This window comes from Perca fluviatilis, chromosome 9, assembly GCF_010015445.1.
Source record: "Perca fluviatilis chromosome 9, GENO_Pfluv_1.0, whole genome shotgun sequence".
Lineage (NCBI taxonomy): Eukaryota > Metazoa > Chordata > Actinopteri > Perciformes > Percidae > Perca > Perca fluviatilis.
Window position 1 is genome coordinate 36,568,091 of NC_053120.1, and position 17,126 is coordinate 36,585,216.

A 17,126-nucleotide genomic window follows, 5' to 3' on the forward strand; every position below is an offset into this window, starting at 1 on the left:
GCCACAGCCATGAACATGTTACCACTAGAGAGTATGTACACTGATGTGTGTCAGGTATACTGTACATGTCAGAGCTGAGGATGAAGTTGGTTTGGTTATAATTGTGTACTTACATTCATCTGTCTGTCTGTCTATCTGTCTGTCTGTCTGTCTGTCTGTCTGTCCTGTAGGATGAGTTCCATCCGTTCATTGAGGCTCTGCTGCCCCAGGTCCGTGCCTTTGCCTACACATGGTTTAACCTCCAGGCCAGGAAGAGGAAGTACTTCAAAAAACATGAGAAAAGGATGACCAAAGAAGAAGAGAGAGCCGTCAAAGACGAGCTGTTGGGGGAGAAGGCAGAGGTGGGATGGGTTAGTTGAGTAGATAGTAGAGCTAATGAAAGAAGCTGAAGACACATACAGGATTGTTCTGACCCTTTGCGATATCCTTTTGTTCCCAGGTGAAGCAGAAGTGGGCCAGCCGCCTTCTGGCCAAGCTCAGAAAGGACATCAGACCTGAATGCAGAGAAGACTTTGTCCTGTCCATCACTGGGAAGAAAGCTGCGTGCTGTGTCCTGTCAAACCCGGACCAGAAAGGCAAAATGAGACGCATAGACTGTCTCCGACAAGCTGACAAGGTAAATTAATTAAAAAGTCGCCGTGCATGTGGATCAGACTTTGTCGGTGTGTTTTGAGGCGGTGTGAGAGTCCCGTACAGGAAAAAACAGGAAACAACACTGCCTCTATTGCTGCCACAGGAAAGTTTTCAAACACCAAACACAAGCAGTGAACTGCCCGGGAGTTTGTGGAACAGCTGACTGTTTCCTCAGTCCCTCCTTCTCTTTTCTTTCGGTCTTCCTCCGGGAAATGAAGCTGCCTTCAAGTTCGATCGGGAACGTCCGGATCTATAAACCATCTGACGGAAAACAGGAACTGTGAAGTCTACTTGTGCTACGTTGGAGGGTTAAAGAACACAACAGGACGTCACACAGATGGGCCATTTCAGTGAACCCCCCCCCACCCCCGCCCCCCACCGCACAACCCTGCGGAGAATCAGCGGAGCGACTGATCGGGTCTGAATGAAGCCTTAGTGCAGCTCCTACCTTCACACTAGGCTCGTTGGAGATGAGCCAGGTCTGCGCAGAATCGATCACCGGCGATCGCCGCCCAATTGAATGCTGGGTAGATTTGTGTCCGACTTGATCCCGACTTGCTCTGACGTCATGCATGCGCGGGCGACGATAACCTCACGAGATCAAGGCGGCCGCAGTTCTGAGAGGCAGGCAGCGCAGTTGCTCTCCACCGACTGCGAGACCCAGGCGGACCCAGGGCATGCTGGGAAACGCCTGGCTCTCAGCTGATCGAACAGCTGATTGGTTCAGAATCGACTCAACATGATGACGTTTTATATAAACCTTTTATTGATTTTGAATTGGAGGGATTTTTACTGCTATTTGTCTGATTTAAAGGCTTATTCTGTACAGAACACATGCTGTGTGGCTGGTAGTTACGTTTAGAAGTCAGAGAGACTCAATCTGTTCTAAAATCAGCAACAGATCGCATGTAAGAGCATTTTGACTAGACTGACAAGCCAGACCCACATCAAGATGTTGGGTCTGGGAACTCACCATTGGCAGGGCTCAATCCCAGGGGCGGGATAAACGGTTGTCTTTCATATTCCCTCTGCACGTAATAGGATAGGCTACAACCAACCAGAGCAACGAAGAAGGTAGCGGAGCTAGTTGATAGATTAAACTTCTACCGTATCTGGTCGGCAAAACTCAGAACACATCTTCCTTTTTTAAGAATGATTTCTGTGCCGTTCTTTGTTCTTTTCTCAAAGAAAAGCTTAACTCCAAGTCTTCCAGAAGACCGCTGTTCCCAGCAGCAGTAGCCATAAGCCCGTCCACCGACTCTATACATCAACATATGATTGGCCTGACCAAAATTTGGTTTTTCCAGCTCGCAAGCCAACGGAGAGTGCCTAGACTGACCCTGGCAGCAAAATAAATTTGCTGCCACTAGGGTGCGTCTAGATTTCTAGGCTACTTTTTGATATATGGGTCTGATAACATTTTATTAAATCGGAATCGGACCTTACAGGATGTGAGTGTGTCTGTGACTTCCTGTTCAGCCCGAAGGCTGCTGGATACGGCTGTAAACTGTCCGACTTGACAGCAGATTTTTGTCACCGTGTGTTTCGGCTGTCGTGGCTGTTTACACGTTCGTAGTCCTGCACACACGTGTTCTGTAGTCCACAAACCAATCTGAACCCACACTTTATCCTAACTTTTACCGAAACATTTAGAGCTTTGTTTGCACTGACTGTAGAGTAGGCCTACACAATAAATCGTTATAAAATCACAATCTCAATTCACCCCTGTTCATGATTTAAACATTTTTTTTCTCCTTTAATTAATTTATTGAAAGCATTTGACATTGACATTAACATGTTTTAATTATGTAAAGACATGTTCAAGGAGTTCAGATAGAGCCTGCATCAGGGCCACATTTAGTTCAGTGTGTTATGTGTCACTATTTTTGGTAGCCTACTGTACTTAAATGGCCAGTATGTACTTTATTTTCTTTATTCGTTGAAGCCTCTATGTTTACAGGCTTGTGGTGATGCGCACTGTGCTATAGGTGCCAAAACAAAATCTATGTTTGGTACTGCCACTTACACTTCGTGAGGAAAAAAATCGTGGTAGAGAATCGTGATATCAATTCTAAGCTAAAACAAATCGTAATTCATATTTTTCCCCCGAATCGTGCAGACCTACTATGGAGTGTGTATCGAAAGCAGTGTTGATGATGGTGATCGACGTGTGTTTTTGATGTTTAACTGTGTCCTTCGGAGTCTCCATCACCCCATGGCTTCGGTTTAGTTATGAAGGGGAGACACTTTTAAAAGCATGCATACACCTTTATTTCTAAAAGAAGGGTGTGTTGCCTCACACAGACTTCAGACCAGGCGTACAGTGTTCTGGAGCCCGCCGCGGGTCACGTGATAAGGAGGACATGAAATACGAGGTGGAAGAGGTTGTTCAGGTCTACACAGCGTTCTGTATAATGTCCGTAAGAGCCATATTGTATTGTTTGCAGTTTTTGGTAATTTATTCCCATTGCAGAAGTAAATTGTTTTACGCCATTTAAAATGAGTAATATACATTAGAGTTCGGGTAACTGCTTATGTTGTAGAATGTGCTGTGATGTGTGTTTTGCCCTATCAGTCTGGCGCTCCACTAGTCTCTCCTGCTATTGGACTATTGGGTTGGTTTCTTTACTGTAAGTGGAGTAAGTGCAAGTTTAGTCTCTCATGTCCAGCTCTATCTCCACAGAGCTGTGGAGTAAGGTCTGATGACAGATGCATTCTGGGATAGGAGAAAAAAAATTGCTCCGGGTTGTTTGCATTTCTTAAAACCAATCACAATGGTCTTCGGCGACGCTAAGCTCCGGACGCGGTCTCAGGAAGGAACTTGTTTTGGTGGAACATTTGCACCCCCCGCAAAAGAAAACACCACATAACAATATTAAATGAAGTTAACTGTTGACACAATATGGTAACATTTCCCTCTAAACTTGATATTTTCAGCGTGCAGCTTGCTAGCTTGAAGGTTGCTGTCATTTCCCAAAGCGAACAGAGAGGGGAGGGAGAGGGTTGGGGGGGAAAAAAAGAAAGGGGGGGGGGGAGGGGGGGAAAAATTTTTTTTTTTTTTTTTTTTTTTTTTTTTTTTTTTTTTTTTTTTTTATTTTAAAAAAAAAAAAAAAAAAAAAAAAAAAACCCCCCACACAACCACCCCCCCCCACCAAAAACACTGTTCACCAACTGCTCCAAACAGCTCTATTGAAGTCCAGCCTTTACTTCAGAGACAAACGTGTGTTACAAAGTGACATTATAATGCTCGCCTAGCTGCTAGCATGGCACACCCTCATACTCTGCTTCTGACTGGCTAGTAGTCCTTACCTAGCTACTGAGCATGTGCGGCTCCCAACAAAGATGGAACAGAAGTGCGATGCCTCACTCTGTAGCTAAAACAGAGAGCTCAACACACAGGGTGAAAGGAGGAGCTGCAGCAATGTGCAGTACAACAAAAATATGGTGTTTTTTGAAAACTAAACCATGTAAACCTATTCTGATATAACCTCTAAATACAATTATGGACCTGAAAATTAGCATCATATGAGCACTTTAAGCTTCAACGGAGAAAGTCAATTTCAGCATGAGGTTAGTTTTTGATAATCCAGCATTGCATACAGTATGGATACTTTATTTTTGATCATAGCCGTACAACAAACAGTTCAGTAGTTCAGTCGCTACGAGCCTCGTCATCACTGGATAGCTGTGCACGTTGACGTCTACATGAGTCAGAAGCCTTTACATCTGACAGGAAGTGGCGAGGAAGCTGCCACTACAATGTCATCAAAGCGTTATTGAAATGTGTGGACGACTTGAGAGTGTTGAGTGAAGCAGTGGGGTACACATGAGTCCACATGGTTTGATGGTAGCTTGATGCAGCTTTCTGTCAGTAATGGTTGGGTTTGTCTTTCCCCAGGTGTGGCGGCTGGATCTGGTGATGGTCATCCTGTTCAAAGGAATCCCGTTGGAGAGCACCGACGGAGAGCGGCTGGTGAAGGGAGGCCAGTGCTCCAACCCAGTGCTCTGTGTCCAGCCGCGACACATCTCGGTCTCCGTCAAAGAGCTTGACCTCTACCTCGCTTACTACGTACAGGAGAGAGGTACACACACACACACACACAGACTCACATACGCACGCACACACAGACTCACACATGCACGCACACAGAGACACACAGAGAGGGACACACACACACACACACACACAAAGACACACACACACACACAATATGTATGTATGTCTCTTGTCACATGAATGGTGAAGACATGATTCCTGATGTCCTGTTGGTTGGATACGGACTGCTATGTTCTCAGAATCCTAGCTGGTCTAAAAGGGTTCTTCTTCCATATTAGATTATGAGGAGTCAGGCTTTCTCCTCCCCTTCCACTATCTCATTAGGTTGATAACGTAGCATTTTACTCTACTATAGCTAAGGCAATGCTGCGCGACGTTATGCAAACGTTACAAGCTGAAGCTGCACATTTATTCAAAGCTCAAGTGGATTTTTTTGGTTACTATTCACAGGGCATTTGTCATAATCTCCATAAACTTTAAAAACTCACGTGAAGGCTGAAGAGCTTTCCCTCTCTTTCAAAAAAAAACAAAGAAAAGTTTATTTAGGCTCTATTACCAGAGGGGCAGCTAAGCCAATCAGGGCAAACGGGCAGTTGCCCGGGCAACAATAGCCCGTACCTGTGCATGTCCCTGATCAGGAGTCTCCACATTAAACTCCACTGGATTCCAGCCTTTAGTTTGATTTACATTGGCATCAGTCAAAGTGGGGAACAAAGGTCAGAGGGTCACTGGGAATCCTTTTGGAGCTCCGATCATCCATATCTGATTTAATATAAAATAAGAGGATTTCTGAGAAGCTACTTGCTGTCATACCAAGAGCTTTATTTATGTCTTTATTTATACAACATTCAAAGACAGACACACAAAAAACACACACAAACATATATTACGCCAGGGGATTGCACTTCAATAACAATTAACAAATACAGTAAATCAGTTTATGAAGATCTTATAGTGGGTACATAGATTGATGGTTTTAATAGCTTTTTTTGTTTTAGAATATTGAATAGATGAAATGCAATGTTTGAGTTCATTTTCCAAAATGAAAAAAGATGGTTGGCAAATTTCGATTTATGAATACAAAATTTAGCAAGTAACAGTGTCAAATGAACGATGTAGTATTTATTGGTCTCAGTGAAAGCATTGGAAAAGAACCCTAACAATAGAGTTTGACGTGACAGGGCAGGAGCTTCTCCAGGGGCTGTGGATGTTACTGACTCACATGTCATCTGGGAACTTCTGAACTGAGCTCTTCCTTCTCATTGGTCGGCTGAAACCATTCGTATAAATAGGTTTCATGCAGCTACGAGTCGAGTCCAAAAACAACTGAAAGAAGGCATTGTGCACATCTGGTTTTGATATTGTGGCTTGAGGAGCTGTGGGAGGCTGACTCCCAGACACGGAGAGGCAGCAGTGGGATGGGACGGAACAGCTCGGACTCAACAGTGACACCAGGAGTAAAATATCAAACGACTGCAGAATAAAGGGATCAGCAGCCAGCCAGGGGCACATAGAGGCTTCCCAGCAGCATGTGTGACTCCCAGTGGGTTCCCCTGGGCCCGGCTGTGGTTTGAGCACCGTGCTTGTGGAGACTCTCTTAGAGAGTGCTCTAAAGGCTGCTTCTAACACAACCATTGCACCACACTCAAAATGAGCATGCAACATGTAATTAAGTTCCCTACGATAGAGCAAAAAAGTGATTCTAGTAACAGTTGTGTTGATATTAGTAATAGTCAGCACTACTTGACCTGAAAGAGTACTGGAGACACTAGCTATGTTTCCATCCACACGTTTTTATCCAAATTAAGTGATATCGAATGAAAAATGCCTTATGGGAACAGTAAAATTCGACTGAATTTCATGAATATCGACTCAAAGGAAATACGTTCGGTCTCATCGGATTTTCTCTTGATCGATATACGGCTTATGCGATAAACGCTGATGGAAACGTTATTTGCTGAATAAATAATGAATTGCGATTAAGTTTTAGGTCATTTTATGGTTGCAACCCGCCACAAAACAAAGAAGAAGAAGTTTTAGTTAATTTCCGCCCAGTATTTGCGCTCTGTTTGCACACATGGCGGGCGTCAACAAAGACAGATGTAAGTGGACAAACGAGGAGACGAGAGACTTTTTGAAATTAAATTTACGAGCAAAATATAACTACTATTTTAGATAGCAAAAATGTAAGAAATGTGCATCTGCATCATCATAGCAATGTGTTGATAGCGTCGTTGTTTTCTTATTATAGCTTGATATGTTGCTGTCAGCTGGCACATAAGCACTATTACAACTTTCATTTGTTGGTAGATGGCGCGATCCATTTTGTCTAGCAAATGTCTGCTTGACTGTTGTGCGATTCAGTGCGAAAATGAATGGAAACGCCGTAAAATGTCTCAAATCAATTTCGATATACCAATTTGACCGCAAAACAGCATGTGACGTCATTTCGCAACAGGTTTTTATTCGCTTTAAAGCCGTTTGATGGAAACACACTTTCACCAGCTTTATTCGCATGGGTTTATTTTACCGAATTTCAGATAAATCGATTGACAAGTGGATGGAAACTTAGCTATTGTTGGATTGTCTATCTGAAAGCCTGCTCGCGTAGTCGGTCATGGTCACGGTCCAGATGAAGAAGACTCTGGATGTGTTTGACATCATCTTTGTCCATCTGGCTGAGCATATGAGCCGGTTGTTATACATGTAAGAGCTACACACTCCCAAATACTTCACTGGTTTCCTGAATAATAAACTAATGGAAAGGTCTCCCTCTCTAGTTTAACAGCAGCGTAACGTTGCACAGCCACAAGTCCAGCTCCAATGACTGGGACCGTACTGATGCAAAGGATTCAGCACGTTCCCCCCCAACACTTGCTCTACACCTTCTGTAGTCTGGTGTTTCCCGTGGAAACCAGTGTACTCGACACTGGGCTCATGACAGTGTGCACATACTGTGTCTGCAGGATTTGTAAGTGTGAGTTTCCTGCTTGGTTGGTAGTTAGACTTCTTGTTATGGCCAACTGGTGACACTAACTACCAACACACTAGTACTGCACACATTGATTTCTTACAGGAGACGTCATAACAGGGTACAAGTGAAACTAGTCAAACCCCCCATCAGTGTAGTCTTTGCAATCTTAAAGCTGCTGCTGCTGCCCCTACTAACCTACCAGGAAGCTGCATGATGATGTCAGAGGGCACCAGATGGACTCACACTGGGACACTTGGGTCCTTCTGACACCTAAATGTCCCAGGAGACACACTGTCTTAACATCGTGACCAGCTAAGAGAAACCCTGATGGATTTCTCAGTATCCATCAGCTGAAATCATCTGTCCCTCTCTGTCTCTCTCTCTGTCTCTCTGTGTCTCTGTCCCTCTCTCGCTGTCTCTCTCTCTGTCTCTCTGTGTCTCTGTCCCTCTCTGTGTCTCTGTCCCTCTCTGTCTCTCTCTCTCTCTGTCTCCCTGTGTCTCTCTGTCTCTGTCTGTCCAGAGGCAGAGCAGAGCAGCAGTCCCAGTCGTACAGGAGTGGGTTCTGATCAGGAGGACAGTCGCACCGCCACCATGGGTAATGTACAGGATCTTCCATTCTAGAGGAACATTGTGTTTTTCAGTCTGTGGAAACATGACAAGATTGTGTAAGGCACGTGCACATTCATAATGTTGATCATTTTGGTGTCAGTGCATAAGCCAGGTTTCCTTTTTTAATCGGTTTGGTCAGCAACATGAACGAATACAATAACTGCCTCATACATACAGTAAATAGGCCTTCAACTTGGTTTGATGCAGAGATGCACCGATTACAACTTTCTAGGCCGATTCCGATTTCCGATTTTCATTGAGTTAGGCCAGCCGATACCGATTTTAGCCGATTCCGATAAAAAAGATTCTAACCGCTTTACAGCACACACAAATATTTATTTTCTATCTTTTCTTTAATAGAACATTTTGCACAGAACATAGAAAATTTTTTGAACAGATAATGGATCACTATAAAATAAAACTATATAAATGACTCCTGGTGTGGGAAATTCACACACATCTAAAGTGCAATGTTAGAACCATTTCCTTCTTTTCACTTCCAATATCCAACTAAACAAATGTGATTTAGTTTTTTGGTGTCGTCCCTCCATGCTCTACTTTTTCCTTGCAGGTGTTGCATATTGCAAACTTGTTATCTTCTGCACACATGCTGAAGAATTTCCAAACAGCTGACATGTTGCAGGTTAATTCACGAGGTTCCCTACATGTGTGAGAATAGCGCGGACACGCGCTTCACACGGCAGAAAAGTTGAGAGAAAGGAAAAAGAGACCGTGCTGTCGCGTCCGTGTGTGCGTGCGTCCTTGAGAACTGTAACTCGTATAACTTATGTTGTCAGTTAATTGTAGCGTTGCCCGGCGTGAAATCGGCATATCTCAGACTGACCTGCCGGTCGCAGGTCATGGCCCAGCACGTGAAAACCGGCCAATTCCGGTCACCAGCCGGTCTATTGGTGCATCTCTAGTTTGATGTAATGGACAAAGTGAATACTAGGTCCCAAAGGATGTTCCAACCATTTGGAAGAGAAGAAGGATTGTGAAACTAGAGAGCTCACAGAGCAGCAGTAATGCACACACTGGTCCAGGGATGTTGGATTATGACATAAGGTTTTCAAACTATGAATACTGTGCATAGTGAGATACTGGAGAGACTCTTGATCATAATGTGACCAACACACATACGCACACACACACGCACACACACACACACACACACACACACACACACACACATACACACACACACACACACACACACACACACACACACACACCCTGGTTGTCTAAATGCTGTGTGTTTCTACAGATGGTCCAGAGTTCCAGGAGAGTTTTGTGACTTCAGGAGTTTTCAGTGTCACCGAGCTGGTCCAGGTCTCAAGAAGTAAGTCTCATTTACCGTTAGCTTTAGCCCCGTTAGCTTTAGCCTTTTGCCAGCCTACTGCCACCAACTCCTTACTTGTGACGTTGTCAAGTTGTATGACGTTGGAATACTGTGCATTGACATGACGGCGCCATATTCCATCATAATTATGACTTGGGTGTTGATGTCGGTGTCAGTAGGTGACTGAGGTACTTACTGCCATATGAAATGAACACGCCTCGACATTCATGGTATATTTTGGAGGGAAATTGCTCTTCGAACTTGTGTGGAAAATACGAGTGATGCCAAAAGGAGAGCAGTGATATGAGAGCAGTGATATTCAGCACTACCTTAGCTGTGCTTCCCCAAATGCACCAAATAAAAATGGCATTGCAACTAAACCAATGTTACCATTGCATTGTGAAATGTGAAGCCAAGTCAAGGCCTTATGACTTGTAATGGGATGTGAAGTGTTTAGACAGTTATACAGTGAACCTACTGACATAATAAAGGCTGTTTCAAATAAACCTCATGACATTTAACAGCAAAGTAATCAGGTGTGTGTCAGTGTGTTCTGAGCTGAGTGTTTGACATCTGAATGTTATCATCTAACCCTGTGATAATGAACATTTGATTTGCTTCACACATCTACCAAAAAGGGAGAAAAGAGATAAAATGCAATACAAAGCTAGTTAGGATATCTGATCAGCATAATGTGCTGCGTGACATTTTGTATTCAGTTGCCTGAAAGATAGAAAACTTTTGGTATTGAGAGGCTGATATCAATTGTGTGTGCGTGTGTGTGTGTGTGTGTAGCTCCAGTCGTCACAGGAGTAGGACCCAGTTTCTCCATGGGGGAGCTCCAGGGTCATCTGGCCTACGACCTCAACCAGTCTGCCAACCAGCCAGTCAGCCTGAGACGATCACTGGCTAGCACCTCATCCAGCGGGTAATACACACACGCATGCTCTCTCACACACACACACACACACACACACACACACACACACACACACACACACACACACACACACACACACACACACACACAAACCACATGGGTAATCTCAGGTTTACCATGACTTACACCAAGCTTAGTTGGACACAGGTTTGGACCCTCAAGCAGCCTTTGAAGGAAGGTAGACGCACCAAAATGTCCTAATCTGGCAAAGAAATGATAACACGTGCTATGCATATGCTGGCGTGGCCATATATATATATATATAGTATATAGTCCTCATCAGCCTGTGACTCCGCTGTGTGATGTCCTCTGGGGCTGTCTGATAAAACAACCCTGATGATGTCATCCCCACTTGGAGACTACAAATTCATATCAAGTCTGCGCCCCAATCTGACAATGTAAAAGATGTGTTGTGTTTGAAAGAGGTTGACATTATGGGAAATGTTTTTAGGAGTTTTTGGCCTCTGCTGCTTCAATTTCAACTACTGTTTAAAATTTTTAAAGTCCCCTAACATTACGGAAGTGTAACGCGGAAGTGCTGGAGTACTCCTTTAAAGGAAATGTAATAGGTTAAACAATTCTCAAGCTTCATTTATAGACAACAATCTCTCTGCAAAGATGCCAGCTATTATTCATAAAAAAACCTCTGTATTTACTGAAGGCCTTACATTTAGCCATTGACCCCCAGCAAAAGTACTTGAAAAGTCACACAGAGCACCATGAAACATGGTCCATGATGTCTGAGTGTGTGTATATGTGTCTGCAGGAGTAAGCGACATAAGTCTGGCTCTATGGAGGAGGAGGCAGACAGTCCAGGAGGGGAGTATTACCACTCACCGTCCTCTCCTGCCAGCAGCTCCAGGAACTGGACTGACGACATGGAAGGAGGTAACAGAATAAGAATATAGTGTCCAGTGTCTGTACTATGCCACACAGTCTCATTTCTCATTAAAGCATGAGCACAGCTGAATACTTCCATACTGGAATCATTGTCTGCCAGCTCCGTTTATCCCCCTCTCCACGCTACGAGGGTCCCAGGACAGAAGGGGTCCTAAAAAGCCCTGTTAGTAGGGCTGCACGATATGAGGAAAATATCTAATTGCGATTATTTTGACTGATATTGCGACTGCAATATGATTCACGATATTCAAGGGAATGATCATTTTTGTATCATTATTCTCATTTTCATTGACTAATATTAAATCTGAAAAAATTTGTGATTTTGGCGAGGATCTGTACCAAACAAAGATTTTTTTCTTTAGTCTGTAGGATAAGATTTTTAGGCCGGGACATCTCTGCAGCACCACAGTACTTAATTTTAGAATGGTTTGACACATATTTTGCCTTTAACAAATATTGCGCCCCTCTGCGATTTGGATATTGCACTAGTCCATATTGCGATTTTGATAAAATTGCGATTAACTGTGCAGCCCTACCTGTTAGGTGATCTGAGCTATACAAATAAAATGGACTCAACTTGACTCTGGTATGTGAAGCACTTAGTGAATAAAAGACAACAATGGACTCGCTGTTCTTTATCTTGTTTATTCCTTTAGATCCATTTTGAAGGACCATACCAGTGTTCTGTGATAGTTAATCTGTTTTTTATTAGATGATGTATATCACCTTTATACAAATATACAAATATGAACTCACACATTCTTTCTTTATACATATTTTATTTACAACATGAAAAGCTGCCAGTTCACAGAAAGAGTTCACATGTGCATGTCCTGGTGTGTTGTCAGCAGTCATGTAGGTGTTGACTTCTACACAGTGACCAGTCAGCTGCTGTGCACGTATATACGTGCACCCAATATTCAACTTCATTGGCTCGGCCATTAACAGCTCAGTGTTTGTTGTGTTTTCTGTGGACTTCAGTGTTAGTGTATCTACTGTAGATGTGAAATATTAGTTCAAATGGACTCTTGTGTGCATCATATGAACTAAACTGATCTGGATCAAGAGGCAGAGTGGCTCAGGCTCAGGCTCAGCTTTGTTAGCAGAGTGCAGAGTGACAGTTGGACCTGCAGGAGTCCTCTGTCAGAGCGCGCTAACACAGGAAATACCCTGCAGGAGTCCTCTAATAATAATATATATCGATAATAGTGGTAATATGTTTGCATGTGTGTTTTAGGTCTGTCTCCTCCAGTGAAGAAGGCAGAGCTGGACAGTCCCTCTCCCCAGGAAGACTCACCAAGACTGGGCTCCTTCACTCAGCACCACCGGCCAGTCATAGCTGTTCACAGTGGTCAGTAACACACACACACACACACACACACACACACACACACACACAGCTGCACACGCAAGCACACAGACACACACACACACACACACACACACACACACACACACACACACACACACACACACACACAGACACGCATGCACACCCACACACACACACACACACACACACACACAAAGACATGCATGCACGGGCACGCGCGCACACACACACACATACACAGTCTCACACACACACAAACACACAGACACACACAAAGGGCCGTTACAGAGTCAACGCATCGGTACGCATACGCGTCCGCAAGGCTACGCATCGCTACGCTTCGGCCGCCGTTATGTGTCGCTGCGTAGCCAAATGTGTCGTCCCAGTTTTTGATATGCGACGCGCCGATGCACACAATACTATGCGTTGTCGGTGGGGGCGACACTGCACGTATTGTACATTACCCAAAAATATTGAATCAACTTAGCTGAGCAAATTCATCAAACATAGGACTACTGAGTCACATTTTTCAGTATGTATCAACGTTGTGTGTGTGTGTAGTCTATTAAGCGACCTTTTATCAATGTATTGGTCAGTGCTACCCAATCGTAGCACACTGTACTGGTGGGGAAACACGCCAGCATCTGATAAAAAGAAGTCTGACAAGAGCCACTCTCCGGGAGGGTCTGGCTCTGCCGATTGAACACCATGGAGCACTCTGCTACCCCCTGTTGCGTAGGCGGTGTATTGCATTTCACGCATCGCCCGTGACGCTTGCGTCTTCTTGCGTCCGCTGTTTAGACTATGAAAGGGAGCGCGTCGCTCGCTTTGCTTATTCGCGTTGCTTATTCGCGTTGCTTATTCGCGTTGCTTATTCGCGTTGCTCGCGTTGCTCGCGTTGACTCTGTAACGGCCCATAGACACGCATGCACGCACACATAGTCTCACACACACACACACACACACACACACACACACACACACACACATCATTCTTATCATCCCATAAGGATAACACCAAGAAAAAAATGTCATTCACTGTGTCATGTCGTTCCTCCTCCCCCTGTGGTGTCTCGTCCTTCTCTCTGTCCAGGCCTGTCTCGGAGTCCCCACCCTTCCTCATCTATTCATTTCCCGCCCTCGTCCTACTTCCCCCACGGAGCAATCCGCTACCCTCCTCACCTGGCCCAGGACCCCCTGAAAGATCTGGTCTCATTGGCCGGCGCCCCTGCCAATCAAAGCCCCAGCTCGGTGAGTACATCCAGGTCAAAGGTCATCTCACAAGAACACGTCACGGAGATCGCCTCGAGGTGGTGCAGCTTGGTTTTTATACAGCTGCTCAGACAAAGAGCAATCTGAAGACTGGAGCTTCTATAGGGTAGTAGTAGTCTCTCATGTCCAGACCAGAGGAGGGTCTGGCTAGTCCACACAGCATTCTGGGATGGGATAGGAGAAAAACATGCTCTGGTTTATTGGCATTTCTTTAAACCAATCACAATTGTTTTGGGGCGACACTAAGCTCCGTAAGCAGAGATGATGCCTATGCAAAATAGCCTCAGGAAGGAACTTGTTTTGGTGGAACATGTGAAGTGGAAGGTGAGGGACATCCGGCCTAAAATGAGGGACATCCGGCGGAACTTCCGTCCTGGATATAGACTAGGGTATAAGTGTTAACGCCAGTTAACTTTGGACATTCAAAGTGCGATGCATGTTAGTTCCTGCCTACACAAACCGGGAATCATAGTTTAAGTCTATGTGGAAAACTGCTTATAAAAGGATTTTAGCTTCAGAGTGCAAATTAATAAACTAAAACAATGTTTGGGATCTATATTTTAGGACTACCATGGCCGACTGTAAGGTTTATAAAGTAAAGCAGCGTTCTAACACATAGAAACACAGTTTGACTACATTTGTCTGTCTGTCTTTCTGGTGTTTCCAGCTGAATGGCAGCAACCAGGTCAAAGTGCTCAACCACTACATCTCCTCTCAGATGTTGGCACCGCCAGGACCAGCGTCCTCCCTGGCCCCTCCCCCGTCCCCCCTCCCCAGGCCTGCAGAGTCAAAGGCCACTCCCACCTCCTCTGATGGGGGAGCAAACTCGCCCACATCACCCAGTAAGTGGTCCAAACTAACTTCTGCTCACCGTGTTTATGTATAGTCCTAACCTTCCAATAGATAGAACATTTATAGTCCAGGAACATGTAGAGACAGAGAACCCAAAGGGTCTGCTGGTGTTAAGAACATGTTGGAGAGAACCTTTTATTTCTGTTATGAGTTTATAAGGGACTCATTTTATATGGAAATAAACATGTATGCTAATAATAAATATAGTACATATTGTAGGCCAGATTAGAAAATGTACTCATGCCAACTCATGGGAAATTAAAAAAGAGATGCAATGAAATACCTTTAAATAAATCTACCAACCTAGCTGTTATACAAACCACTGTGAACCTATCTCACCATGCATTTAGAGAGAGGGGGGGGGGAGGTAACCTGGCCCTTGTGTTGTTCCTGTTGACTTACAGCATAATGGTCCTCTGACAGACTGAACAGAGCTCAGAGGAAAGATCAGCAGCATTATTAGGTTCCATGGATAAACTCAGGGTCTGTCGGCGCCTTATCTTTACTAAAATTAAAAAATCTGGAGCTTCCCACCCCAGTTTTGGTAGATGGAGTTATGAGAACATGAGATAGCAGTGTGTACTGTGAAGGACGAGGATCCAGGTCCCTGCTGAGCCGGGGTGGGGTGGGGTGGGACGGGTTCAGCTAGTCCAGCAGCAGAGTGCTCTGTGATCCTTTGTGTTCCCTATAAAGCCTGCTCCCCACATGAGATGGTGGGTGCTGTTGTGTTTGTTAGAGCTGTCCTTATTGTGATGTGATGTCACAGCTGCTTGACCAATCACTGCCGGCAGCCCCTGGCAGTACCTGGGAGTCGGTATCACCTAGGGAGCGGAAGTGTAGTCCAAGAACTGGTCCCCACGGCTGAGACCAGAGCAGCAGAACCTGGGACATTCTAGAAGTTCCTGCAGCAGAAATGGGCTAATGGTACAAGCGGCTGGAGCTCCACAATCTGGAACACCACCCCCCAGGTCAGCTGGGTGGAGCTTGTCTTCCTGCCTGCAAGAGACAGACCATGAAGGAAGAGGAAGAGAGATGAGATCTGCTGCCTGATGGTAGAAACAAGCACAGACTAGAGATAGACAGTGTTTGAATCAGTCGATTCTCTGTTGTAGCTCCTCTGTGACATGGACAGATTTAGTTCAAAGTAATGCCTCATTAAACTTTACAAGTGCCATGGAGTTATGGGTTATGGGGTTACATTATGAGACTGATGTTGTTGCACAAACACCCTCAGCATACTCGGCCCCTGGGACCCCCCCTGCCAATCGCACCTCCTTCGTTGGAGTCACCCCCCGAGACCCAGGTGGACTCTACCAAGCCCAGGTTAGTACGCATCATTTGACATTGGCAAGCTCACTTTAGCAGGGACTCAGTTGACCCTAGAGAACCTGATTGTTGGAGGGTTAGGGAGCCTCCAGGAATCAGTTCCCACTGACTGATGCTGGCACGTTTATCAGTGTTTTAAGCCCCCAACGTCTCCTTCCAGGCAGCGCTGCCTGGAAGGCACTAGGATTAGGCAGTGGTTATGGTTATGTTTAGGGTTAGGGTTAGGTGCCTTGAAGTCAACGGTCGCAGCGCTTCCTGAAGTCGATTAGGCAATGGTTATGGTTATGGTTATGGTTATGGTTATGGTTATGGTTATGGTTAGGGTTAAGGTTGGGGTTAGGTGCCTTGAAGTCAACGGTCATAGTGCTGCCTGGAAGGAGACATTGGGGGCTTAAAACACCATCGAGCTGCTGGCACCTGGCCATGCAGAAGATGCTTCTGTATGCTGAGACCCCCTGCCACTGCCAACACACAGAGAGGTTAGACTGTAGTTTAACACCAGCTACGTGTTGTCTCTACCTTTGTCCTAGAACTAGGATGTGTCCTCGCCAGACTTCCTAAGCTGCTCTTTCATTTACGTTTAGTTTTCCTCTGAAAGTAACATTTCTGAACTCATCCACGCTGTCTCTTTCTGCTGCTGACTCTCTCTGGTGTTAGCGTAAGAGCTTTCAATACAAACTCAGTGCTCTGTGGTCGAAATACAATAAGCCTTTAGTAAAAGGGACTATTTGCAGCTTTCCGTCCAAACATACAGTACAAGTGTGTGAGAAGCCTCAGTATGAGTCAGCCAGCTGTAAGGTAGGTGAGGTGAGTGGGTCAGTAGGCGCCAGCTGCAGCTGTGTGCGTGCAGTGTGCTGCTACTGTAGCTACAGAGGCAGCTCTCCAGAATCA

The 17,126-nt window shown here is 45.0% G+C and overlaps 1 protein-coding gene across 4 annotated transcripts in view; it reads left to right on the forward strand.

Moving 5' to 3' along the window:
* The window catches only part of nfic (nuclear factor I/C), a 30,987-nt gene that overhangs the window by 4,637 nt on the left and 9,224 nt on the right, over positions 1-17,126 (forward strand). For 2 of the 4 annotated variants that reach the window (XM_039810548.1, XM_039810550.1), the window contains 11 exons: positions 171-341; positions 440-616; positions 4,532-4,715; positions 8,185-8,259; positions 9,538-9,612; positions 10,408-10,540; positions 11,319-11,440; positions 12,690-12,803; positions 13,879-14,036; positions 14,725-14,899; positions 16,144-16,232. In XM_039810548.1, the coding sequence (XP_039666482.1) occupies positions 171-341; positions 440-616; positions 4,532-4,715; positions 8,185-8,259; positions 9,538-9,612; positions 10,408-10,540; positions 11,319-11,440; positions 12,690-12,803; positions 13,879-14,036; positions 14,725-14,899; positions 16,144-16,232 (1,473 nt within the window). The remainder of the gene's footprint in view (positions 1-170; positions 342-439; positions 617-4,531; positions 4,716-8,184; positions 8,260-9,537; positions 9,613-10,407; positions 10,541-11,318; positions 11,441-12,689; positions 12,804-13,878; positions 14,037-14,724; positions 14,900-16,143; positions 16,233-17,126) is intronic. The other 2 variants (XM_039810546.1, XM_039810549.1) reach the window with 1 other exon arrangement.